Source organism: Aspergillus pseudodeflectus (genome assembly GCF_044049435.1).
Source record: "Aspergillus pseudodeflectus strain CBS 756.74 chromosome Unknown BJX68scaffold_1, whole genome shotgun sequence".
Classification (NCBI taxonomy): Eukaryota; Fungi; Ascomycota; class Eurotiomycetes; order Eurotiales; family Aspergillaceae; genus Aspergillus; species Aspergillus pseudodeflectus.
In genome coordinates, this window is record NW_027263777.1 from 1,750,253 (window position 1) to 1,774,705 (window position 24,453).

The 24,453-nt window shown below is 52.8% G+C and overlaps 11 protein-coding genes and 1 non-coding gene across 12 annotated transcripts; 4 read left to right on the forward strand and 8 right to left on the reverse strand.

Annotated features, from left to right (window-relative positions):
• Nucleotides 1–39: 39 nt before the first annotated feature.
• Nucleotides 40–3,344, forward strand: BJX68DRAFT_260727 (putative UDP-glucose,sterol transferase; the record flags this gene model as incomplete). The annotated part of the gene is made up of 6 exons (XM_071043966.1): nt 40–157; nt 231–1,155; nt 1,224–2,003; nt 2,068–2,878; nt 2,941–3,079; nt 3,139–3,344. The coding sequence occupies 6 exons, from the start codon at nt 40–42 to the stop codon at nt 3,342–3,344; spliced, it is 2,979 nt and encodes a 992-aa protein (XP_070906018.1).
• A 26-nt stretch (nt 3,345–3,370) lies between these two features.
• BJX68DRAFT_260728 (uncharacterized protein) lies at nt 3,371–3,690 on the reverse strand (the record flags this gene model as incomplete). The annotated part of the gene is made up of 2 exons (XM_071043967.1): nt 3,371–3,386; nt 3,434–3,690. The coding sequence occupies 2 exons, from the start codon at nt 3,688–3,690 to the stop codon at nt 3,371–3,373; spliced, it is 273 nt and encodes a 90-aa protein (XP_070906019.1).
• Nucleotides 3,691–4,213: 523 nt separating this feature from the next.
• BJX68DRAFT_223515 (annexin) lies at nt 4,214–5,972 on the forward strand. Its single transcript, XM_071038157.1, has one exon. It carries the CDS (start codon nt 4,291–4,293, stop codon nt 5,770–5,772), a length of 1,482 nt encoding a protein of 493 aa, XP_070906020.1. The 5' UTR covers nt 4,214–4,290; the 3' UTR covers nt 5,773–5,972.
• A 384-nt stretch (nt 5,973–6,356) lies between these two features.
• On the reverse strand, nt 6,357–6,999 carry BJX68DRAFT_223517 (uncharacterized protein; the record flags this gene model as incomplete). Its single annotated transcript, XM_071038158.1, has 1 exon — nt 6,357–6,999. A coding segment is annotated over exon 1 (257 nt), but the record flags the coding sequence as incomplete, so codon positions are not given.
• A 552-nt stretch (nt 7,000–7,551) lies between these two features.
• Nucleotides 7,552–9,509, reverse strand: BJX68DRAFT_251703 (glycoside hydrolase family 71 protein; the record flags this gene model as incomplete). Its single annotated transcript, XM_071042435.1, has 4 exons — nt 7,552–7,619; nt 7,949–8,872; nt 8,930–9,290; nt 9,360–9,509. 4 exons carry the CDS (start codon nt 9,507–9,509, stop codon nt 7,552–7,554), a joined length of 1,503 nt encoding a protein of 500 aa, XP_070906022.1.
• Nucleotides 9,510–10,151: 642 nt separating this feature from the next.
• BJX68DRAFT_260732 (pyridoxal phosphate-dependent transferase) lies at nt 10,152–11,973 on the reverse strand (the record flags this gene model as incomplete). The annotated part of the gene is made up of 5 exons (XM_071043968.1): nt 10,152–10,257; nt 10,337–10,884; nt 10,938–11,615; nt 11,661–11,688; nt 11,750–11,973. 5 exons carry the CDS (start codon nt 11,971–11,973, stop codon nt 10,152–10,154), a joined length of 1,584 nt encoding a protein of 527 aa, XP_070906023.1.
• Nucleotides 11,974–12,155: 182 nt separating this feature from the next.
• BJX68DRAFT_13766 (uncharacterized protein) lies at nt 12,156–12,719 on the reverse strand. Its single transcript, XM_071036411.1, has 4 exons — nt 12,649–12,719; nt 12,517–12,587; nt 12,351–12,437; nt 12,156–12,276 (listed from the first exon to the last, which is right to left on the reverse strand). The coding sequence occupies exons 1-4, from the start codon at nt 12,661–12,663 to the stop codon at nt 12,183–12,185; spliced, it is 267 nt and encodes an 88-aa protein (XP_070906024.1). The 5' UTR covers nt 12,664–12,719; the 3' UTR covers nt 12,156–12,182.
• Nucleotides 12,720–12,908: 189 nt separating this feature from the next.
• Nucleotides 12,909–15,222, reverse strand: BJX68DRAFT_223519 (DUF4246 domain-containing protein). The gene is made up of 4 exons (XM_071038159.1): nt 15,044–15,222; nt 14,908–14,987; nt 13,719–14,787; nt 12,909–13,660 (listed from the first exon to the last, which is right to left on the reverse strand). The coding sequence occupies exons 1-4, from the start codon at nt 15,188–15,190 to the stop codon at nt 13,127–13,129; spliced, it is 1,830 nt and encodes a 609-aa protein (XP_070906025.1). The 5' UTR covers nt 15,191–15,222; the 3' UTR covers nt 12,909–13,126.
• A 501-nt stretch (nt 15,223–15,723) lies between these two features.
• BJX68DRAFT_t4 lies at nt 15,724–15,796 on the forward strand. The gene has a single exon. It is a non-coding gene; the product is annotated as a tRNA-Thr (tRNA).
• Nucleotides 15,797–19,624: 3,828 nt separating this feature from the next.
• BJX68DRAFT_223526 (uncharacterized protein) lies at nt 19,625–20,826 on the reverse strand. Its single transcript, XM_071038160.1, has 6 exons — nt 20,663–20,826; nt 20,494–20,559; nt 20,360–20,431; nt 20,184–20,301; nt 19,999–20,129; nt 19,625–19,946 (listed from the first exon to the last, which is right to left on the reverse strand). The coding sequence occupies exons 1-6, from the start codon at nt 20,750–20,752 to the stop codon at nt 19,737–19,739; spliced, it is 687 nt and encodes a 228-aa protein (XP_070906026.1). The 5' UTR covers nt 20,753–20,826; the 3' UTR covers nt 19,625–19,736.
• Nucleotides 20,827–21,159: 333 nt separating this feature from the next.
• BJX68DRAFT_13814 (flavin-containing monooxygenase) lies at nt 21,160–23,187 on the forward strand. Its single transcript, XM_071036418.1, has one exon. It carries the CDS (start codon nt 21,240–21,242, stop codon nt 23,100–23,102), a length of 1,863 nt encoding a protein of 620 aa, XP_070906027.1. The 5' UTR covers nt 21,160–21,239; the 3' UTR covers nt 23,103–23,187.
• An 84-nt stretch (nt 23,188–23,271) lies between these two features.
• Nucleotides 23,272–24,346, reverse strand: BJX68DRAFT_260737 (uncharacterized protein; the record flags this gene model as incomplete). The annotated part of the gene is made up of 2 exons (XM_071043969.1): nt 23,272–24,223; nt 24,291–24,346. The coding sequence occupies 2 exons, from the start codon at nt 24,344–24,346 to the stop codon at nt 23,272–23,274; spliced, it is 1,008 nt and encodes a 335-aa protein (XP_070906028.1).
• Between the last annotated feature and the right edge of the window lie 107 nt (nt 24,347–24,453).

Here is a 24,453-nt window from a genome sequence, read left to right on the forward strand (position 1 = left end):
CTCCCTTGTTTTACTACAACATAACAACACGGCTCAAGCATGTCGCATCATGCCGCCGACGGCATCTGCTCTGAAGACTGGCCGGACCTCACCGACCGCGCGGGTCGGCTGGGCCAGAAGCTGTGCGAGGGTTTGGATACCGGTGTGCGCATTCTGGGTGAGTCGCGTTTCTCCAGTTTCTCCCGTCAAATTGAGTGATCCCATAAATTCCATGCTAATACAGAGTGTAGAAGACGGCCGCCTCGACATCAAACTCAGCGACCACAAGCCCTGGATCCAGCGCATCGTTCGGCACACAAAAGAACACCCCTACCCACGCGGTCCCACCGACCACAAACCCTCGGTCACATTCATCCCAGGCGAAGAAGAATCCTACCCACTGCGTCTGAACATTGTCATCCAAGTCATTGGCTCCCGCGGCGACATCCAGCCCTTTCTCGCAATCGGGCAGCGCCTGCAGAGTCACGGCCACCGCGTCCGGCTGGCCACGCACCTCTCCTTTCGCGAAACCGTGCAAGATGCCGGACTCGAGTTCTTCAACATCGGCGGGGACCCCGCGGAGCTCATGGCGTTTATGGTGAAGAATCCAGGACTTCTGCCGGGCATGCGGACGATCCGAAGCGGGGCGATTCGCAAGCGGAGGAGGGAGATGCGGACCATCTTCTCGGGGTGTTGGCGGAGTTGCTTTGAGATGGGCGATGGCACGGGGATTGAGCATCATGTTGCCAGTGATCCGTGGAATAGCGACGAGGTGGACTATCGGCATGTGCCGTTTGTGGCCGATGTGGTGATTGCGAATCCGCCGAGTTATGCGCATCTGAGTTGTGTGGAGAAGCTGGGCGTTGCGTTGAATCTGATGTTTACGTGCGTCTTCCTTTCTCGATTGACGGTGAATGGACTAATGCTGGTGGACTGTAGAATGCCCTGGTCCGCCACACAAGCCTTCCCCCACCCACTCGCCAACATCCGCTCAAAAAACACAAAACCCTCGGTCGCAAACTTTGCCTCGTATGCCATTGTTGAGATCATGCTCTGGGAAGGCCTCGGCGACCTGATCAACCGCTTCCGCAAGCGCGAGCTAGGGCTGGATCCGCTGGATGCGCTGCGCGCCCCGAGCATCGCGCACCGGCTCCGCATTCCATACACCTATCTCTGGTACACCCCTTGCTTCACCCACCCACGCTTTCCCCAAGATCAGTGTGAATGCTGAAGAAAACCGTCAGGTCCCCCGCCCTCCTCCCCAAACCCCTCGACTGGCCCCCCAACATCGACGTCGTCGGCTTCTCAACCCTCCCCGAATCCTCCTACACACCACCAAGCGACCTCGACACCTTCCTCTCCTCCGGTCCGCCCCCAATCTACATCGGCTTCGGCTCCATCGTCGTCGACAACCCCTCCCGCCTGACAAACCTCGTCTTCACCGCAATCCGGCGCACAGGCCACCGCGCCCTTGTCTCCCGCGGCTGGGGCAACATCGGCGCAGACCAGCCGCCCTCCGAGGATATCCTCATGATCGACAAAGTCCCGCACGACTGGCTATTCCATCACGTATCTTGCGTCGTGCACCATGGCGGCGCGGGGACAACGGCCGCAGGCCTCATCCGCGGCCGGCCCACGGTCATCGTCCCTTTTTTCGGCGACCAGATGTTCTGGGGGGGGATTGTGTATCGCGCGGGTGCGGGGCCGGCGCCTATCCCGTACAAGCAACTCACGGCCGACAAACTCGCCGACGCGATCGAAGTCGCGTTGAAAGACGAAACGTTGAACAAGGCCGAGGAGCTCGGCGCGCAGATGCGCGATGAAGAGGGCGCGCGGAACGCGGTGTGTAGTTTCTATCGGCATCTGGACGTCAAATCCCTGCAGTGCGATATCTGCCCGGGACGGCCGGCGGCGTGGTGGGTTCGGCATTCGCATGGGAAGAGGCCCGGGGGCGTGAAGCTCAGTGCGTTTGCGGCGACGGTGCTTGTTGAGACGGGGCTTTTGAAGCCGCATGAGCTTGTTTTGTGAGTTTTGCTCCGTTTCCACCTCTTGTCGTTGTTCTGTCTGCCGATGCTCATGGCGGAGTAGGTACCGCTCAAAAGAATACGACACGAGCCGCGACCCCAAGGGCCCGCTCTCCGCTGGCGCAGAGGTTCTCTACGGCGTCGTCACGGACTTTGTAAGCGCAATGGCTGAAATGCCGAATGATGTCGCCGAGATGATTCGTACGCATGGTTCTCATGGGGGTGGACATGGCCATTCGGGCGAGCATCACCATCGCCACTGGAAGCATGGACAGCGCGCGCCGAATCCGGTGCGTGAGTGGAAGAAGAGGCATTTTGCGATCGCGGAGATGGATTCGGGAGGGGGTTCTAGTGATGCTTCGAGGGCTGATGGTGAAAGGGGTGGGCGTGATAGCAGTGTCGAAGGAAGCCTGGGGGAGGACAACAGCAGACGCAACGGTTCGGCGTCCCGTTCCAACTCCTTCTCCAACTCAGACGCAGCGACAGAATCAAGCTACGCTTCGGCGCCCTCCACCCCCATCCCACAACCGCAATCCCCACCACTGGCCTCCATCGCCGCAGCCATCTCCCGGGCGCCGACAAACCAAGACCCAGATCTGACCAACGAACTAAACGCCCTAAGTCTCGAGAGTACACTGCGCCGGCAACAATCGCGCGAAAAATCCGTCCAGATCCGCGAAATCCTCACAGACGCCCGATACCATGTTACGCGGGCCGGCAAACACCTCCTGAACTGGGTGCTGCTCCTCCCGACGGATCTGGCGCTGAGCTTCTCAAAGGGGTTCCACAATGCGCCGAAGCTGTATCATGATCCGATGGTGCAGGAGACACCGACGGTTCGTGGGGTGAAAAGCGGGTTTCGGGCTGCGGGAACGGTGAGTTTCTTCTTCTCTTTTCGTGCATACGGTGTGGTGTGGTCGTTGCTGACGGTGTGTAGGAGTTTACGCAGGAATTCTGCCAGGGCGTCACGGGTCTCGTCAAGCAACCCAAATATGGACGAAAAGAAGGCGGCACGAAGGGGATGATCAAGGGAGTTGGCAAAGGCGTGGGCGGAGTTATCCTCAAGCCAGCTGCCGGTATGTCCATCTGTTGCATTCCGACACTTTGATATATGTACAACTAACTGTATTTCCAGGCCTCTGGGGCCTGATCGGGTATCCACTCGACGGAATCCACAAGACGCTCCGCAACTCACTGGGGAAGAGCAAGGTAAAAGATATCCTAGCCTCGCGCATCCGCCAGGGACTAGGGGAGATGGTCGCAGCCACGCCTGAAGAACGCGCCGCGGTCATCCGTCGCTGGAACGAGATACAGAAGGAGAACGATTTGCATAATTCATAAACGTCGCCGCTGCCATTACTAATGCATTATGATATACCCGTTCTATTCATGTTAGCATGTTCCGAGCGCATGTGGGTGATTGCTTACACTGGATCGTAACCTTTCCGTCTACCAGGCGCACTCGCGCAGCATACAGCGCTCGTCCGCCACGCGGATTCTCGCCGTTCCGGTTCGCATGAAAGAGCAGTCTCCTGCCATCCTCTGTGATATCTGCTCCGCCAGGCCCACTTAACGGCCCGACATCACTCGGATCCCCAGGTGCAACAACTCGACCGACACGGGTATACGGACCAGCAACCGACGGCGCAGTCGCATACCTCGAGTCATAGTCCGGACTATCAAACATGTGCGAAGAGTAAAAGAAAAAGTACGTCCCGTCAACCTTGACGATTGCCGGCGCCTCAGAACATTATGTATTGACCGTGGTCCTGGCGGGTCGACTGCAAGAGAAGCAGGTGATACTCAAGCCACGTTAGTTTGTCTCTGATACGCGATGCAGCCTTCATACACCACCAGATATATATCTTCAATTTTTTTTTATCTTGTGCTTGTTGCTGACAATGCTCAACGTCAGATACAAGACTGTTCAGAAGCAAGGACAGCGCAGTACACTGCGTCATATCGAGTATCTTCTCCTGAAGCAGAGAGACAGCACAGCGCCAGCTGAACGAGTGGATCTGCGGCTCAGGAACACTATTTACCACGCTATACCGCGTTCGTCCTAGTGCTTGTTGTTTGCCAAGTCGAACCTTGGAGTCTGATTGGCCAAAGCTGTCAGGGTACGAGCTGCGCCACAGCTGAGCCGCTGCGCAAAACCCAAGTTAGCCGACTCGACAATCGCGTCTCCTTATTAAGGCCGCTGCGTTGCCCCTCCTTCTCCAATCTTGCGACCTCCTTCTTCATCTGATCTCTCCCTCTCGCTTCATCCTATTTTCATCCCACCAGCATGTCTTATCCGCCACCCAACCCCAACAGCTACCCCTACTCGCAGCCCCCGCCGCCGCAGGGCTACCCCGCCCAGCCATACCCGCCCGCCTCCTATCCCGCACACCCAGGCCAGCACCCAGCTCAACACCCGGGACAATACGGCGCTCCTCCCCCCGGCGGAAGCCCTGCCCCGCCAGGAAGCGCAGGCGGCTATCCTCCTCACACCCAGCAGCACTCGCCGCACCCGCAACAGTACCAGCAACCCCCCTACGGCCAATACCCGCCACCACACCCGCAGCAGCAGCAGCAGTACCAGCAGCCGCCCTACGGCCAAGGCCCTCCCCCAGGCTGGGGCTCCACCCCGCCACCCCCAGCGCAATACGGCACCCCTCCTCCTCCCCACGCCGCCGGATACCCGCCGCCACACGCCCAATACCCTCCCCCGCAGCAGGGCCACCACTACCCGCCTGGCCCCGGTGGCTACGGCGCCCCAGCACCAGGCGGATACCCGCCCGCGGCACCGGTCCCCGCGCCTCCATCTCTAGGCTACGACCCTGACCAGCGCGCCTCGGGCGACGCAACCAAGGAGGCCGATGCCCTCCGCAAAGCAATGAAGGGCTGGGGCACGGATGAGGCGGCGCTCATCAACGTGCTGGCCAAGCCCGATCCGCTGCAGATGGCGCTGATCCGGCACACGTACATGGAGCGGCACGGGCGGAACCTCGAAAAGGACCTCAAGAGCGAGTTGTCGGGTGATCTTGAACTCATTCTTGTATCGCTCGCTGCGGGACCGCTCGGTCAGGATATCGCATATCTGCGCGAGGCGCTCTCGGGGATCGGGACGGACGAGGTCGCGATCAATGATGTGCTGATCGGCCGGTCGAACGCGGATCTCCGCGCCATCAAGTACGGATACGTGAGCAAGTACTCCAAGGCGCTCGTCGACGACATCAAGAGCGATCTCTCGGGCAAGACGGAGAAGTTCTTCGTCATGCTCCTCAACGCCGTGCGCCCCGAGCGCGGGACCTATTTCGACCAGGCCTCTGTCGACAAGGACGTGCACGAGCTGCACGTCGCGACGACCGCGAAGACGGGAACCGACGAGATCGGCGTCGCGGCCGTTTTCCTCGGCGCGTCGGACGCCAAACTACAGGCCGTCGCGCAGGCGTTTGAGGCGAAGTACCACATCTCGCTCGAGAAGACGATCAAGGATGAGTTCAGCGGACACCTGGAGAAGGCGCTGCTCGCTATCCTCTCCCGATCCAAGGATCCGCTCAAGTTTGACGTCGAGACCCTGCTTGCTATTGTGCCTGTTGGTGGTGGTGCGGCGGATATCAAGAGGCTGATTTACTGGGTTGTGAGGCTCCACTGGAACCCGCCGTACCTGAAGCAGGTCAAGGATGCGCTGGTGCAGCGGACGGGGAGCGATTTCGGTCGGAGGATCAAGGCTGCTGTGCCGCCGGGTGATTTGCAGAATGCCATTATGAAGGTTTGGGCCTAGTTTAATGTGTCTTGCGCTACACTACCTGCTGTGTTGAATGTGGTTCTACGGCCGTTTGGATTTTTGACATGTGTACGTTTTGAGGTCTTTTGAATTGGGATAGGAAGGATGATTTGGTAGTATGTAATGACCTGGTAATGGATTCTTATGCAGTTCAAGTTGTTGTGATTCCAAGCAGAAAAGTATCCTTGCGCTTGCTATCTATCATGAATCGTCACGTCGTAGACATCGTTACTGTACAGGTAAAAGGATCACCGTGTTCTGATCCCCAGTCGCTCAGCGTATCGTCGTCCTCGCCCACGCCTCCCCAACGAATCGGTACTGCGCGTCCTCGTCTTTTCAAGTCCCGCTGCAAATGTGTCCTTGCCATTATGCTCATGCACATGGATGTAGATGGGGATATTGCTGCAGCTGTTGTTCCTCTGCAGCGTCTGACTGAGCGTATTGTCCTTCTTTCCGGCAGCGACCGCGCGCAGATGCAGAGGCAGAGGCAGTGGAGAGGTATGCCGCCTCATCAGGCCACGGACGGCATGGACGAACCTCTGCCGGACACAGGTGCTCCTACCCCGCTCTGGACAAATCTCCTGTTGCTTCTCCTTCTCCTTCTGGATATACACCTCTTTGGCTCTCCCGCGCCATCCTAGCCAGACAACCTCCCGCTCCTGCCCCTTTTCACACTCATCAAAGGGCTCCTCCTCCTCCTCCTCCTCTTCATCCACGCCCTCATCCTCCACTGTTGATTCCTCAACAGCGATATGCTCAACATCAATCTCATCCTCCTGCTCATCATCACTATCATCCTCATACTCAACAACCTCCCCGAGGTACCGCTTCATATCCTCCTGCGCCTCCTGGACTGAGCGCCGAAGCAGCCGATGGTGTCCGAGGCATCGGCGGAGGTCCGGGTCGCCCGTTGAGGTTTCCTTCCAGAGCTTTTGTTTTGAGAGATCGGCGAGCTTTGTGCATCGCATGTTTGTAGATGTTTCTCGTTCTTGGTTTTGGCGCGCAACTAGGATCGGTGGGATGCGCGTGTTGGGTTTCGGGGGGTGCGTGAAGGGATTCATTGCACGGTTTTGTTTTCTTTGCGAGAGGGTGTGCGTGGCAGAGGTAGAAGTTTAGAGGTTGTTCAGACGTCGTCTGTAGGCCTCTTGTGGTGATAGTTCAGGTAGTAGAATATAACATCTCGTAAACCTGCAGAAAAGAGAGAAATCGCCCCCTCAGGCAGGGTCTCACCAGCTTTATACCCCTCGCATACAGCACTCTACCTTTTCCACCTTCCAGATCCGACCGACCTTATCTCATCTCCACACCGGGCCTCGCCTGCCAAACCTGATCCAGCTCCTGGCAGCTTATCCGACGAATCACCTCCCTCAGCAGCCCCTATCAACGTCGATTGCCACGGCTGAACCACGTCCGCCGATCTGGGGTACCGTGTTCGTCGCAAACTCTCTTCTGCCGACTTTTCATGGGCCGTCTAGACAAGTACCGTATATCTATCGCAGGTTTAAGCTTCGCGAGGGTGTTAGTGGGTCGCGGCTTGAGTGGCGCGGGGCCTGGGCCTGTAGTGGTGTCATAGACTCTGTTTCGGCCGGGACAGTATTTGATTCGCGGCTTTGGCCGTCCAGGGGGGATAATCCGTGGTTCTGGGGTTGCGAGCACTGGCATCCTGGGGTCCGTGCCAAAGCTCGGTTCCAGGGATCGAAGCTCTGTGGCGAGTCATTTTAGTCAAGGCTATCTGCGCTTTGGGTTCCGGGTGTCTTTGCCAGAGTTTGCAGGGACTCAGTCGTGCGTCTCAGAGGTTTGGGTCAGGTGTTGCATGACAAGAGAACCGATGTTGGAGGCAGCCTCTTTCGCAAGTATGAAATGATGTCCCAATGGTATCATGGGGATGATATCAATGTTCTACATATCAGCTTCATTGTTTCCACAAGAGCTCCCCACATAGAACGAGATGGAATATAGCTCAAGAGGCAGTATGAGGTTTACTTTGGTGATTGCATCACGAGGCCGTTCATCCTCGGTTAGTTGAACAATGTCCAATGTATTCCCATGTATTACCAGATAGAAGAAGATCAAGTGCATGTAGAGAATAGAACAGTCAACGCCAGCCCCATCATCATACCCCCAATCCACGCCTGAACCGCCAGCACAGACGCAGACTCGTCATCTCCTCCACCCGATCCATCTCCGCTCGGCCGGTTCTGCTTGACGCCTGTAGCGTTCCCAACCCACGCATTCCAGTTTGTCAAATTCCCGGGACATTCCTTGTCAATGCTCCTCCCCTTCATCTGCGCCAGAAACTCCCCATCCCTCTCGAGCGTCACAACAACCTCGCCCGTCCGCTGCCCCATCGCCACAGACCCGTGATAGACCCCCCTCCCCGAGCTCGGTACATCCGTCCACGCCACACTCCGGTTATCCCCCCCGATGCTGACCCTGACATCCGCCGCGGCCTCGAGCAACGCAGAGTAAAACACTTTATCCTCGAGCACCTCCCCGGGCTCCATCAGCGTCTGGTGCTGGTTCTCGGTGTTCCCCGTCGTCTTCCCGTCCCCACAGGCATTCGCATGCGAGAGTCGATACCACACACTGAGCACCTCTTCCTCAATCTCCACATCCTCCCTCTCTTCCTCATCACCAGCCTTGAACTGCGCAATCAAATACGGCAACGTAACCCTCCACCCATCATGCGGCATATCCCTCACATAATCAAACGGCGCACCCGCATCGCCTAGAATCCCAATCGCCCCTTCCACAAGCGGGCCGATGTAATGACTCTCCCCGTAGTCATTCCAGGTCAAAATCTCAACGTACTCCGGGTCCAGTTCCAGCACCTGCTGCCACCGGTCATACCACAGGTCGTCGCCGCGCCACACCCAGTTCTTGCCGAAGCGCTTCAGATTCGTGTAGAACCACGGCGAGACGGGCATGATGTAGGGGCGTCCGTTTAGTACGGACATCCAGTCAAGATCTTCAGTTGTGTTCATGGGCTGAGTTCCCGAGGGCCATGCGTCCCAGCTCATCAGCCCGTCGATTGCAGGGACGCTTGCTGCGCGGCGCGGGCCGACGGATGTCCAGTCGGGGATGAAGAAGCAGCACCCTTGGCCTTCTGCAGTATCCCCGCCTGTAGCATTCGCATTCGCACTCGCACTCGCACTCGCCGTCCGGTTCGCAACAACCCTCTTAATCTCCCCCCAATCCCCCGCCGCCTGAAACCCCTCAAACGTCGTAACGAGCGCGCGGCCATCCGTGTGCCGGAAATACGCTTCGCGCGGGGTATACTCAGCCAAGAGATCCACGACGCGATCCTTGGGCCAGAAGCCGTCGCCCGAGTAGTCGAGCGAGAAGAGCAGCTTGAAGTTGAGTTGCTCGGCTGCGGCAAAGGCGTCGGCGAGGGCGCGTGCGGTGTGCGGCATGCCGTATCCGGTGTTCAGAGCGAAGGCGTCGATGGAGGCGGATTGGGCGAGGAGGATGTCGGTTTTCCAGGTGGAGATGGTGTAGTTTTTTGTGTTTGCTACCTGGTTCGTTGTTGGTTTTTAGTTGGGCTAGGTAACGTAGGGGTAGGGAGTAGGTTTTATGGAACGTACCATGAAATGAGCAAAGACAGCCTTAGACTGGGAACACTGAGAGAATAGAGATGAGAGAAGGAGGGTTAGGAGGGGGAGGGAGCGGAGGTGCGTCCATAGCGGCGTTGGTCCTGGTGTCTTTGTCCATGATGATGTCTGGCTGCGAGACATACTGGGGAACCGGACTTTGTCGAGATGTCGAGGAAAACAAAAGAGAAGAGGACATTTGGGAGCGTCAACAACTACTAATACAAGATTCGTCAATGTTTCCTGAGTATTCTTAGCCAGGCGCAAGCCCTAACAGCTCATATCATATCTCTAGGCACTATTGGTTTGGACTGTTCATGGGAGGCCAAGACAAGACAAGGCTTTCTACTCTGAGAACACAGTACTTTATGTATATGATATCGGTCGCTCAGCTATGATTATTTCTAACAATTATTCTTAGTGGGGGTGAGACGTCAACAGTAGCCGCTGCAGCCGGGGAGACTATTGAGGCGACATATCAGATGCGATGTGACATGTACGTACAGCTATGATTATATCTGGAAGGTAAAACTCTGCAGTCCCGCAGAAGTTGTCCCCACGGTTATTATTCTCTTAAGATATTGGGATACATAGCTCTATTGAAGTCAATATTGTTGATCAATTGCGTGCACTGCTTCGGCCAGCTCACTCCCAGGGCGCATTCAAGAAAATAGCATACAGGCTGCTAGCCGAATAAACCATGCATAGCCAACGCACAGATAATTCTTTCCAGAAGCTACGCATTACGTCGCCCGTTACGCGCCAACCTACCGGTCAAGATGCAACTCAGCAGACAGCATGCGTCTTGCCCGTCCTCCCCTGAAGCGAATGCACCTCGCCACCGTAGAACGGATGCGCATTCGGAAGACTAGTTCCATGCTCGGCAAGGTACCTGTCACATCTTAGCTCAGATCTCTTTCTCGTCCAAAAAGATAACAGGAAGTGACCGAGAATAGAGCAGGGCTGCTTACCTGGTATACCGCTTAATCGTCTCCTCGTCCATATCCTCCAACCACTTCATCGCCATCTTCACATCCTCAATCAGAATCCCACCCCGGTGCGCCGTGAAATCCTCCCGGATAACAACGCGCATCAGCTTCAAACGGTTACTCTTCGGCGCCATCGTATACGCCGGCAAAACCCACCCCCGCCGACGCAGGACAGCAGACAGCGCAAACTCATCATACAGCCTGCTATCATCATCAGGGAGTTTGAAAGCAACGAGTGGGACACCGCCCGACCCATCCCCGGAGTTATCGCTCAGCAGCTGGAATCCGAGGTCTGAGAGGCCGCTGGCGAGCTGCTGCGATATGGTGACGAGGTTGCGCATGATGGCTGTGTAGCCGTCGCGGCCGAGCCGGATGAGCTGGTAGTACTGCCCGATAATGTGCGCGGCGCCTTTGGAGAAGTTGAGTGTGAATGTTGCTTGTTCGGAGCCGAGATAGTTGACGTTGAAGATGAGTTCTTTGGGGAGGAACTCGGGGGAGCGCCAGAAGACCCAGCCGATGCCGGGGTAGACCTGCCAGCATTAGCAACCACCCATATCTGTTATAAGTAGGGGAGGGAATGTACAAGTCCATATTTATGGCCCGAGACATTGATCGAGACAACCCGCTCGAGCCTAAAATCCCACACACGCTCCGGACAGATAAACGGCGCAACGAACCCGCCACTGGCCGCATCAACATGAATCGGACAGTCAATCTTTCTCTCAACAAGCAAATCATTGATCGCCTGCACATCCTCATAGTGCCCCGTATATGTCGTCCCCAAGATCGCACAGATCCCAACTGTATTCTCGTCGACCAAGTCCACCGCCTGCGCCGGATCAATCACGTACCGCTCCTCCGTGCAGTAGACATACCGTTCCTCGACGTCGAAATACCGACACGCCTTCTCCCAGCAGACCTGAACCGCGCTGTTCATGATGAGGTTCGGGGAACATGTGTCCTTGCCGGCGTCGCGGCGTTTCTTTTGCCAGCGCTTTTTCATAGCCAGAAGGCCGAGCATGATTGCTTCGGAGGAGCCCACGGTTGATGTGCCCATTGCGCCTTCGGTTGAGGCTTGCTGTTCCTGTCCAAGTTGCTGTTGTTGGTTCTCTTGGTGGTAGTGGGCATTTGTAGGCGCGTTGAAGAGGTCGGCGATCATGTTCACGCAGCGCGTCTGCATTCGCGCTGTCTGTGGATACTGTTCAAAGTCGATAAAATTCTTCCCCATCGCATCTGCCATGAGGGATTGCGCTTCGTTGTCCTGGTCCGTTAGCCCTCCCCCTTCTATACTCATACGATAACATACCATATAAGTCGTGACAAAACTCGCCATGCTACACACACTCGATCAGCACCACATTTCCCCATCATGGATATCTCTCTCGGAAAACCTACTTGAGCAACGGATTCCCATCAAGACTGAGCTCATCCCTCACAAGATGATGTGCAACATCAGGCGGCATCCCATGCTGGTTCATCACATACAGCGGCAGCTCCTCGGCCGCGTACTGCGTTCCATAGACGCCCGCATACTGCGAGTCCTGCACGGAGACGGCGCGCGTCTCGCGGCGCGTGCGGTGCGACTCGGATTCTTGGGTTACGCGGGAGAGGTTGACCATTCTTTCCTCTTTTCGTTTCTCTTCGTTTATTTGGTGCAGAGGTATTGGGTGTTGGGGTAGTCACAGGGGAATAGGCGGGAGGTGAACGGCTACGCTGGTCCTGGTCTGCGGGTGATGGTGTGTATGACCTCACCACTTCTAATGTACTACCTCTTGACATGGTCGTTCAATGAAAGTTATCTCAATGAATTAGAGTAGACAGTATCGATCTAAAAAGAATACTCCAAGATATCAATGTCCAACCCACGCGGAACATCCACCTTCCTCAACTCCTCGATATCCACATCGTCCGGCGCGAAAACCCTACCCAGCATCATCAGCCACGCCACACGAAATCCACGACCAAACTTCCCGGCCTCGGGGGTATAAAAGCTTACTGCATATAATGAACAGGCGGCGTCGTCAACGCCGAGTCAAAGTCATCCGGGATCTGGAGGTTGCGGCCCTTGTAAATCTCGCGGATTCTAGCCCACCACAGTCAGTTTCTGTCCGCATAGCGGTATAGAATCGGTAGCCAAAGTCTAAAATATGAAGGGGACATACCTCTCGGCAAACTTCTTCCCTTCCCCAAATTCCTCGTGCGCGGGCATAGAGGTGAAGCGGATATCGAAGCTCTGGCGTCTGTTAGAAGGAATGATATCAATAGTGGAGATGCGGTGTGGCGGGCAGACTGACGAGTTCTCTGGTCATTGTAGCTAGCTGGAATTGGCAGGTGAGTATTCGTTACAGCTATAATTCGGCATGTAATGGAGTGGTTGGCTCAGGAAAGGTGGGAGGGTGAGTGGCAGTTTATAGCTCGTGGCGAGATGCCAGTTCGTCTGACTGGGGTTGGGCTACGCTATGGCTCTTGACAGCGCGGCGGAGAAGCTGGGGTGATATCATCAGGGTCTTGATAGAATCCGGTCAAGCTGCGGGGCTCTATCCCATGGTTTGGACTTATCTAGAGGATCGTCTATCGAGGGGCTTTATTGGCGGGAAGAGCTGTCATGGACCGGGTTTGGCTCGAGCTCGCCTCTGGGGGAGAGTCCAGGCCTAGACCCTGACATCTCCGAGCGAATCCCGGATCCGTCCGACATATCAGTTATCAAACTGTGGAGGGATTATCCCAGTATATTATACACGATAACTAGAACCAACGAATGGCATCATCCATCTAATGCTCGCAGAGACCAAACTCCCCTTGCTGAAAGTCATAATTGATGTGCTCCGACTTCATCCCTCGCTCCTCCATTAATTCGAGTCTGTACGCCTTTGCCTCCTCTGTCGACATCCCTCCGTGTGCAGCGCTCTTCTCGTCGCGCCAATCCTCTCTCTGCGGAGGCACATTCGCCGAAGAGATAACCCGCCTATGCGGATCCACAAGGAACAGCGCAAGGATCTTCCGATGGCCAGGCTTCGAAGAATCAGCCAGTGAAAACGAAGAGACGCAATGTTGGAGTGTATTAGGGAATGTGACAAGACGGCCCTCTCTGCACTCGACGCTACCAAGCTCCTGCGTGATGAGTACCTCGTTGTGCCCGTCGACATCGTCGGGGAATCCGTAGACGTGCTGCAAAAACTGGTGTTGGCATTGTTCGTAGTGAAAGTCATAAAAGTCGTTCATTCCGCGGTGCCGGAAGGATAGTGAGCTTGGCGTGATGTTCTCGTTGTCGTAGTAGTAGATTGCCGATGCAGCGATTCGCTCGTTCTAGGGATGTCAGTTGCAGAAAGCCCGCGGGTGGTTACGGGATCCAGATAGCTATTACCAATTGACCCTCAATATGCCACGTCCCTCCCGCGTAACGGGGCTTATCGGGCGTTAATTCAATATTTGCCAGTTTCACAATGACCTGCAGGTTCTGACCAGGGAAATGTTTCCAAAAGTCCACGGGCTCTTCTCCGATGTGTTCGTGAATTACGAACCTCGTTGGCGGCTCAGGCTGCTTGATCCGGCGTCTGTCGAACCACGCCTGCCAGCGCTCACCAAACTCGTCCTCGTCAAAGTTCTCGTCTGGGTTCTCTGGGTACTTTGGCTCCGGCTCGGCATCTTCCTCGTACTCGACCCCCTTGTACTTGATCCGCTCCCCCTCGCACAGCTGCTTCGCCAGGGACTTTTCCCAGAGCGGGATCGTCCGTGCGATGATCTTCTCAACGACGTCGTAAAGCGGTCGATGTTCAATTGGATGTGCGTTATTGATGTATGAGGCGATGCGGCATTCTTTGTTCTCCCTGAGCTCAACCTCGCAGGGCAGCCATTGGAACTTGGTGCTGTATTCCGGTGGGGGTTTATAATGACTAAAATGTCTGCGACGGAAGCTTTCCAGAGTGATGGGGACGGCCTGGTCGTATGGTGGCGTTGGGACGACTTCACCTTCCCCGATGCTATTCAGACAATCGTCGAGGCCGATAACCCGGTCAGGAAGGACGCGGGTCCGGCCGTATACAACCGGAAATAATGAAGGATGTACCAGGTTAACAACTGTGTTATCCGAGCCGGGATGATAATCCTTTTGCTCATCGGGCACATCTTCCAGCGGCGCGACTGCTCGCTGCAAGGCCGTCCGTAGTTCCTGCGAGATAGCACTGTCGGACTTGACCACGCCATCGTCAAAAACCTCCACAAAGCGCGTTGCAGCGAAGATCCCCGCTTTCCAACGCAACTCTTGAATGATCCAGTTGATCATCCGTGGTGACACGTCCTGTCCACTCTGGAGAAGCTCCGCGCGCCATTTTGCGGTAATCTTATCGTCAAACACCTTTTTGTCCCAGTCGCGCTTGTCGGTTATGGAGTTCATGATCCTCATCATGATAATCTCTCTGTGTGTGATAAGGCGGCTGAAAAGCAAGCAATCAATCAATAAATATCGACTCTCAAGGTTCGGAACTAGCCACAACCACAGTCACAGCCGCAGCTTCGACTTTGCCTTGGGTCCCGTTCGCTCCCGGGCCACTTACTCGAGATACCCCCCATGAATATGATCCGAATCGAGAGCATTGGGAAAGCCATTGGTCCACCATGTGCAAGCGACGTTCTCCTGTAAGACCTTATATTAGCGGCGCAGCCGATCAATATGGTGGGATGGGATCTTACTCCAGGGTCGGTATTCAGGGGCACGTTGAAACCAGGCATCTCCAACTGGCCCTGGGGCCGGCTGGCGGTGCTCATTATTCGGGCCCTGGTGCTTGCGGCACCCATGGCGCGCTGGCCGATTCCTAGAAATGATCGACAGCGCTGCATGGAGTGTAGATCGATCGCGATGGTGATCGGATCGTCGGGGTGGTGGATGGTTTGTTGATTTGAGCCGTAGGGGCAATAGTAGCGCCATTTCTTGGCGTCCGACACAAAGCAAAGGCCATCATTGCATCATTCATCCGGGTCATATTTAATGCTAGAAGAGATTCTTCATTTGATGCTATATACTGCTCTTCCATCAGTATTCGCGTTTTTGGAGGCATTTGTGGCGCAATGTATGATTAAGTATGTGGGACTACAATATATATTCTAGGAGGTGCGAGACCTGATGCTGCGGGCAAAAATGGCACGCAAGGAGATGTAGCCCTACAAAGAAAGTCGAGCAGAATGCTTTATTACACTCAATGACCACGATAATCAGACATCATAACCACCATTTCGAGCCAGATAAATGCTTGTAGGGCTTGTAGTACAGTAGAGGCGAGGATAAACAGTGTCTTGTTGGTCACAACTCGGAGCCATCGACATGAATTATGGTTGACATGATGCACTTCCACGAAGCAAATAACATCCAATTAGCTCCTATGGCTCAGTTGGTAGAGCGCGTGACTAGTAATCACGAGGTCCTCGGTTCAAATCCGAGTGGGAGCATTTCTTTTTGCTTCTGATTGATCCTCTACTCCACTCAGCGTTGCTGCTTGGATCGGTGGGTTCTGGCGCCGGATCTGTGCGTACGGCCAAGCACGTGATCTCGGCCCGAGTGCCTTTCGTGCCTGAGGCAACAACGCCCACATTCCATCCACTCACACCGTAAACCTCGATTGCTCGAGTCTCCGCATCCATTCATAGAATTTCTGATACAGAGGACAGACAATGACTGTGTGACTGTGTAACCACAAGACTTTGTTGTGGACACAGGTCACGCCACCCCGAAAACGTGGCCGCGTAACACTCATCCCCTTCACATGACCGCCAAGGCCATTATTCAGCAATAACGTGACACGCGAACTTCTTTTCCACGAAACTAATTTTTTGAAACGTAATATCACTTTTATTCTTGAAAGTAATCAGGACTACAAGTGCTTCGCAACCAGTTTCTAACTGATTAATATTTTACCATGAGTACCCAAGGTGACCTATTCGATTTTAGCGAACTTGTTGAATCAAGCCCACCGCAGGATTCTAATACGCTGGTATTTATTTTTATCAAGTACTTGGTAACTGCTTGCTAACTACTAAATAGGATGGCCCTATACAACTAACAAAATCAAAAAGCAATCCTCTTCAAACCTTGAAAATTGAGTATATTGATGACTTGCCAGAGTATCCAGCCAGTCATATACATGGATACACATATGTTATTGCATGCCTTGGGCGGTCACAAAGTGAAATGGAGCAGCTTGTACACGAGGTATTTTTATTACTTACTAACTGGATTTAAAGCACTTGCTAACTACTTAAGATTCAATATGCAAGGCGACAACAGCATGGGCCTCGAAAACCAGTTCAATGCCCCTTCCTTGGCTGTTTAGTTAAACGATGGACTTGGAAGTGCTCTGGTATATACGCATGCGAATTCTTGAATCAGTATCTCCAGTCATATCACCATACTACTGTTGATGAAGATACATGGCGCCAGATTCAACAATCACAGAGAGACGTTGAGATTTTAGAGTCTGACCTTGGCAAGCGGAATGCATTTAGGTATTTAGATAATATTCCAAGCACTTCCTAACTAGCTGCTAACTGCTAATAGCTACTATCGGTCAAAGAAAACTCTCTTTAAGAATAGCCATGCCTGTGTTAACCAACTTCCAACTTGCAAGCCAGTTTTTAAACGGAGAATACAAGTGGTCTGTATAAAGCTAATACTTAATACTTCTTAAGCACTAGCTAACCGCTTTAGAATGTTCATGGGGAATATGAGCCCTATATTGGGTGTATTAATGAATCACCATATGACTTTTTAACACAACACCATAGAGGAGCTATTCAAGGCCATACAGTGCTTAACATACAGTTTCTTGAGGATCTTTTTAACAAGGATATCATGCCAGAGACAGAGGAATGTGGTGTCTTTGAACCCCTATCATCTCGACGAAAATACTGCGGTAAGTACTTGGCAAGCACTTAGTAACTGTTAGCTTACTATTATTAGATAGAGATCATCCTCAAGGATCTGGGCGATTAAAGCATACCTCTTGTGATGTTATCTTCACTGCCTTGGTTCCTGTGGATATAGGACAATGCCCATATGTCTTATTTACCTCTCAAGGGGTTCATAAGCATCCTCCACCACCACCAAGTAAGGCGCCAGAGAGGATCCTACAGGGGATAAAACAAATTGTTAAACGAATCCAAGATCCAACTTTAACAACAGGCAAGTACTTCTTAACTACTTATTAGGTGGTTTTTAACTAATTATCTTAGCCCAATTCCTCCGAAACCCACAACTTGAAGCATTTTGTCAGCAATATAATGCTTCAACGCTATCAGAGATCCACTCTAGCTTCTGCAATAAAGACCGAATTGCAGCTATTATTCAAAAACAGCGCCTACTTTCATATCCCAATGGACAGGGTATTAATGGCCTTATTTTTCTTCAGAATACTAACCAGAATATTAAAGTAAGCTCCTTTCAACTGCCTAGCAAGTGGTTTATAAGTACTTACCAAGTACTTAGGACTATATTCAAGAGCAGTACCAAGATTCACATGGTATTATGGTTCTTTGTGGCTATAAGGAGCAGATTAAACTCCTCTCACACCTTTCTTCTTTCGAGGTTGACATGTCTTACAAGCGAATTCGATCGAAGGACATGAATGAGGTGCTTTTTACAACATTTCTACCAGAGCAGTGTAAAAGTAAGTACTACTTAAGTACTATATAATTAGTTACTAACTACTTACATATAGTTATTACTCTACTACGTGTCTTTACTAGTCTTGACTCTACAGAAGGTTATTACTTGCTTTTTAAGCGAGTTTTTAGTCTTATTGAAAGGATCTCTGAACAACCAGTTCTCTTTGATTCAATCCATGGGTCTGGGATCCATGGTATTATTGTTGATATGGATACTAAGCAATATACTGGTAAGTGCTTACTAACTGGTTACTGGGCACTTACTAACTACTTAGGACTTGGTCAATACCTTTCTGAAGTAGACCCACAACACCGAGACACTACCTGGCATTTGCAGCATATAATTGTATTCTGCAGAGTTCATTTCCAACGGACTATCCTAAGTACAATTGGAACCAGGAGTCGAGGCTCTGCTCTTTGGAGCCGTATGATGAGTCTATTAGACTGCAAAACAGAGGAAGATTATGATACTTTACTTGACCTTTTTATAAGTATAACTACTTACCAACCACGCGAGAACCGATTACTAACTACTTCAGAGTATGAGGATACGAATGTCCAAAACTGGGCAATTCAAAAGAAAAGCGCGGTTATTAAGGCAGGCCTGAATAAGGCCTGCTCTAAGATCCAACCCCATTACTTTAATATCCTTCGAAATCATACAAATGCTGTTGAACAGTCTCATCAAAAGTCATATGCTTCTGGGAAGTATTTAACTCTGGTTGAAGCAGTAAAAAAGTAAGTTTAAGCACTTCCCAAGCACTTATAAAGTACTTAGCTTTCAGGAACTAATTTTCTCTAGTTCTGCGAAGCTAGATAAGGATGATATTATCCAATATCAGCAGTTTATCCAGTTTAATATCCATCACTCATACCGGACGGCAAACATGGAATCTTATGACCTTCGTGGGATGAGGCAAGATGGTATATATACTTTACAAGTTTACTAACTAGTTGCTAACTACCTATATAGGGAGCCGCAAACGCCAGCGATCTGTCTCATCTAGTACTTTAGAGCCACGGTCACAGTTACAGAATACAGCAAGGTCACGGTCACAATCCTCACGAAATAGTGATAATCAGTAGGTTTCGCCATCCTAACTGCCTGGCAGGCGCTTATTAAGTGGCTAGGTCACTTCAATCTTCGCAGAGCCTTCGACGGGTTGCTTCCACTAATGCTCAAACTTTAGAGCAGCGGCGTCAGGAACTTGAGCTTCGGAGGCTAGAGATAGAACTAAAGCAACAACAGGAAAAGGCTCGCCTTCAGGAACTTGAAAATGGCAGGCTACAGCTTGAGAATGAAAAGCTAGAGCTTGATCTTATGGAGCGAAGAATGAGGATACAAGAATCACAATCAAGTGGTTTATAACTAATTAGCTATTACTTAATGTGGTCTTATTAAAATATTAATGCTATGTTTATATATATTTTCTATCTATTTATATCTTGAAATATATATTCCTTCCAGAAACTTTAAGCACTTAGTAAGTAGTTAAAAAGTAGTTATAGTATCTGCGACTCTATATATATATACTAGGTATGAATATCTACTATAATTTAAGTACTTACTAAGTATTTATACTCTAGATTACTATCTACTAGAAATATATTAACTACTTAATAACCACTTATGTATTGGCTATCTACTTCTTTGATCCATAAATCCTTGGTAGCTAGGTACAAGACTTTCATGTTCATAAAGGCTTAACTAGCAGTTCGCAACCAGTTACTAAGCAGTTGCCTCATCATTTCCCTGGTTCTCAGGCTCCTTCTCAGGCTCCTCAGTTGCACCACGGGGGTGGAGGTCACCACAGTCGAACAAGACAAAATGGTCGCATTTGTTAATGCCCTTGCAGCAGTTGACACGGCTACCACAAGACTTGCAAGGCACAGAGTGCCCCATGCGAACCACCTCAGATCTCATGTTAGTGACATGAACCTAAAAATTAATTAGTTCTTAAGCAGTTGCCAAGTAGTTAGAAATTACTTACACTACCATCCTTCTTCTTAGGCAAAAAAGGCAGCCCACCCGCAGCAGAACCAGGACTTGCCGCCACACCACCTGTGCCAGCCTTCGAAGAATCATCTGGCTCCACACCTGCGAATAGTTCCTTGTACCATTCTAAGTAATTAGCAGCCGCTCACTAAGCAGTTAGAAAGTAGTTAGAAAACTTACTTGCAGCCTCATCAACCAGCTCCTGGGACACACGACCACCAACATTGCCAGATGGGAGGGCGACATCCTTGTGGGAACCAACATGGGTGCGAAGATTATTAGTCGACTTATAATTATGCTAAGTGGTTAGCAAGCAGTTAGTAAGCGGCTAATGAGTAGTATAGAAGAAGTCTCACAGTCGCCTTTGAGCAATCAGCAATCCTGCAGAACATCTCGCCATAGTAAAAGTAGAGGCAGTCGTCTTCGTCCTAAGCAGTCATTAATCAGTTAGCAAGCAGTTAGAGACCTTAAAAGTAACAATGTGTTTTACTTCTTCGTACTCGGGCAGCTCGAGGCGACCGGCGGCCACTTCGCGCAGGTACCACTGGTACCATTTCTAAAACAGTAGATTAGCGATTAGAAAGCGGAAAAAAAGCGATTAGATTAAAAAGGGGGCTTGAAATAATGATTATTAAGAAGTTTTGAAGTGCTTAACTCACGTTTTTAGAAAGCGCAGCCATCCTAGAGTTGATGGTGTTGGTAAGTGTTTGAAAGAGGTCGCGTGGCTCGAAATTTTCCTGCAGCCACATTGTGGGTCACATGACCGCCAAGCCGATTACAATTATTTTCGTGGAGCAAGACCGAAAAATTGAGGCCTCGTCACCTGCAACCACGACTTTGTTGGTCTTCCCCTCACCTTCTTCTTCAGTGTCATCCCTGCCATGTACGGCAACACCAAACTCGAATGGGCGATTCGTGGCGCCCGCTCACCACTCACAGACTCCGCCGCTAGCCCGCATCGCCTCTATCGCTTGGCGCATATCTACACGCATTTCTTCAGCAATCTACATCGCACAATGGGTACTCTTACAGGAAAGACTGGTCGCCGCGTCGATCTCGAAATGGAAGCGGGGTAGCTGGAGAGCCCAGAACTTTGCGCGGGCATCCCCCTGGTTCGTTCCGTGCATTTAAAGTGCCAGCAACCCCTCAACCCCTCACTTCCATCCCACGAAAACCTTCGCCTCCCTCTCTCGACTCAAGAGCCCAGACAGAACCTGAAGAAAGAGTATACGAGCCATGGCAACCCTCTCGCAAAACCGCATCGAGCCCGGTTCCTTCAACACACCCATCGGCACCTTCCCTGCAACATGCACATCAACCAACATCGACGCGTACGCCGTAGCAACCGATATCGTCGACAGACTCAATGCGGCGCTTTCAAGCAAAGATATTGAAAGCATAGTATCCCTCTTCCTCGAAACGGGCTTCTGGCGCGACCACCTCTGCCTAACATGGGACTTTCACACGGCCAAGGGCCGCGAGAACATCGCCAGCCTCCTGGCCTCAGGCACATTGATCAAAAGTGTCGACATTGACCGCAGCACAGCCTTTCGCTCCCCGCAAGTCGCAGCAATCGATGCAATCGGCGACGTAATGGGCATCCAGTCCTTTATCAAGGTCACGACTCCAATTGGGACTGGTCGAGGCATCATCCGCCTCGCCGAAACCGCCCCGGGGCAATGGGCCATCTACACCCTCTACACAGCGCTCTCCTCGATAACCGGCCACGAAGAGCAGATCAACAGCAACCGCCCCTTTGGCGCAACCCACGGCGCCATCTCCGACCGGCGCAACTGGCAAGATAGACGCGACGCCGAACACAACGTCGCCGACGAGGACAACGACCAGCCCGCCGTCGTGATCCTCGGCGCCGGCCAATCCGGCCTGTCCATCGCCGCGCGGCTCAAGATGCTCGGCGTCCGCGCGCTCGTCATCGACGAGGAGGCCCGCATCGGCGATAACTGGCGGAAACGATACCACCAGCTTGTCCTGCATGACCCCGTCTGGTTCGACCATATGCCGTACCTGCCATTTCCCGAGACGTGGCCGATTTTCACGCCCAAGGACAAGCTTGCGGGGTTCTTTGAGTGTTATGCGACGCTGCTGGAGTTGAATGTTTGGACTTCGACGAGGTTGGAAAAGTCCAGGTGGAGTGATGAAAGGAAGGAGTGGGAGCTCGAGGTTGTGAGACGGACGGAAGGTGGTGGCAGTGAGAAGCGGGTTCTCCGGCCGAGACATGTCATCCAGGCGACGGGACACTCGGGAAAGAAGAACCTGCCCGAGTTCAAGGGCGTCGAGGCCTTCCGGGGCCGCGTGTGCCATAGCTCCGAGTTTCACGGCGCGGAGCCGAATGGCGCTGGGAAAAAGGCGGTCGTCGTGGGCTCGTGCAATTCCGCGCATGACATCGCGCAGGATTACTATGAGAAGGGGTACGATGTGACCATGGTGCAGCGCTCGTCGACATGCGTCATTTCGTCCGAGGCGATTGTGGACATCGGGCTCAAGGGGCTGTATGAGGAGAATGGGCCGCCAGTTGACGATTCGGACCTGTTCTTGTATAGCATACCCAGTGAGCAGTTCAAGGCGCAGCAGAAGCGCATTACGGCGCTGCAGAATGAGCACGATAAGGAGCTTTTGGATGGGCTTGCAAAGGCTGGGTTCAAGGTTGATCGCGGTCCCGACGATGCGGGGCTCCTGATGAAGTACTGGCAGCGCGGCGGAGGCTACACGATTGAAGTTGGCGCTGGGCGGCTCATTGTCGAGGGCAAGATCAAGGTGAAGCAGGGGCAGGAGATTGCTAAGGTTACAGCGACTGGCCTGCGATTCAACGACGGATCTGAACTCCAAGCAGACGAGATCGTCTTTGCGACGGGATACCAGAACATGCAGACGCAGACGAGGCAGATTTTTGGCGACGAGGTTGCGGATCGCGTGGTGAGCGTCTGGGGTCTCGATGAGGAGGGCGAGTTCCGCACCGTCTGGCAGCGGACTGGGCATCCTGGGTTCTGGTTCATGGGCGGGAACCTGGCGCTGTGTCGGTATTACTCGCAGTTACTGGCGCTGCAGATTCTGGGGGTCGAGAGGGGGCTGCAGAAGTGATTGACACATGCCATTGTCTCACACCAACGGCATAGCAGTGCACAGATGAAAAGTAATGAAAGTGGTATCATTCAACCAATCTATCGCTCAGAGCAGAGACAACCAATCCATCTATATCCATGTATAACCCCACAAAAATAAATTCCCAACGCCCTATATCATTGGCCACTTAATTCACCCACCCCTCGCGCCGGGCGACCCAAACGCCCATGGTGACAATCAGCGTGTACAGCCCCGCGCCGTCCGCCCCATCGTCGATCGCCAACGCCCGGAGCTCCCTTTGCCACGCATCCATGCCCCCAACATGTAAGCCCCTCCTCGTTAACTGCGCCAACCACGGCCTGCGCGATGACGTCGTGCCCGATACACTGAGGACGAACCGGTCGCCCTCGTCGCTCTTCTCCGTGGCTGTGCTTGATGCGCTCGGCGGTCGATTCTCCCATGAGAATACCACGCCTGCATCGTTGTCCCCGGCCAGCCCGTTCCCTTCGAGGTCCTGCTTGAAGCGGTATTGGCCGGGGGAAGGGGATGTAGCGTTCCAGATAGCGCCGGAGAGCGGAAAGTAGAGCTCTGCTTCCGCGGGCTCGTCGCCTTTGGTTTTGGGTTTCGGAGACGTGTGGATGACTGCGACGACGTCTTCTTCATCTTCCTCTGCATTTGGCTCTTTAGCAGCCTTCTTGGAGCGGATTTTGCGCTCGCGGTCCTCGTCTCCCGAGCTTTCGTGGTCCTGTGACGACTTGCTCTTCCGTCGAGAGGCGCCAGATCCTGATCGAGGTTTCGTCCCATTTGTAGCTCCATTCCCATTGCTAACCCCATTCACCACCCCCAACTTCTGTTTCCGCCTCAAATGCACAAACGGCTCACTCTGCACCAGATACATATCCCTCGAATGGGCCTTGCGCGCACCAACAGACTTTCCAAACGTCGAGGGCTGGTAGAGTTCCAGGATGGGGACTGCACGTGGTGCGCCGTTCGGTGACGAGGTTGACGAGTAGTGCAGCTGCTGGATCTGTAGGAGGAGGCGCGAGGAGAGGCGCAGGCATTTGCTTTGCGCCTTGGATTTGGATTTGGGAGGTGGGTGTGCGAGGGGGAAGGTTTGTGGGGGGATTGTTTTGGGACTACTAGATTACTTTCGTTAGAGTTGGTTTAATTACTGAGGCGAGGGATAAATCAGGAACTTGGACGAACCTATGCGAATGCGTCGACTGCCCCGAGTCCGAACCCTCGTGTTTTGAGCGACTCATTGTATCGTTGTCTGTGGCTGTTTGTGTATGTGTAGCTGTATGGGTGTCTGCGTCTGGATATTCAGAAACCACTATAGCCGGCGAATTTTCAAGATCAAGATCCCGTT

Excerpts from the sequence above, each read along its gene's own strand:
- BJX68DRAFT_13766 (XM_071036411.1), bottom strand. Across the intron at positions 12,438-12,516 it reads GGGAAGAAGTTTGCCGAGAG|AATCCGCGAGATTTACAAGG; the intron begins GTATGTCCCCTT and ends GTGGTGGGCTAG. Across the intron at positions 12,277-12,350 it reads CCGCCTGTTCATTATATGCA|GGTTTTCGCGCCGGACGATG; the intron begins GTAAGCTTTTAT and ends GATGCTGGGTAG.
- BJX68DRAFT_223526 (XM_071038160.1), bottom strand. The coding sequence starts at position 20,752 with ATGTGGCTGCAGGAAAATTTCGAGCCACGCGACCTCTTTCAAACACTT. Across the intron at positions 20,560-20,662 it reads TGGCTGCGCTTTCTAAAAAC|AAATGGTACCAGTGGTACCT; the intron begins GTGAGTTAAGCA and ends CTACTGTTTTAG. Across the intron at positions 20,130-20,183 it reads GCTGGTTGATGAGGCTGCAA|AATGGTACAAGGAACTATTC; the intron begins GTAAGTTTTCTA and ends CTAATTACTTAG.
- BJX68DRAFT_223515 (XM_071038157.1), top strand. The coding sequence starts at position 4,291 with ATGTCTTATCCGCCACCCAACCCCAACAGCTACCCCTACTCGCAGCCC.
- BJX68DRAFT_223519 (XM_071038159.1), bottom strand. The coding sequence starts at position 15,190 with ATGCAGCGCTGTCGATCATTTCTAGGAATCGGCCAGCGCGCCATGGGT. Across the intron at positions 14,788-14,907 it reads ATTCATGGGGGGTATCTCGA|CCGCCTTATCACACACAGAG; the intron begins GTAAGTGGCCCG and ends CTTGCTTTTCAG. Across the intron at positions 13,661-13,718 it reads GGCATATTGAGGGTCAATTG|AACGAGCGAATCGCTGCATC; the intron begins GTAATAGCTATC and ends TGACATCCCTAG.
- BJX68DRAFT_13814 (XM_071036418.1), top strand. The coding sequence starts at position 21,240 with ATGGCAACCCTCTCGCAAAACCGCATCGAGCCCGGTTCCTTCAACACA.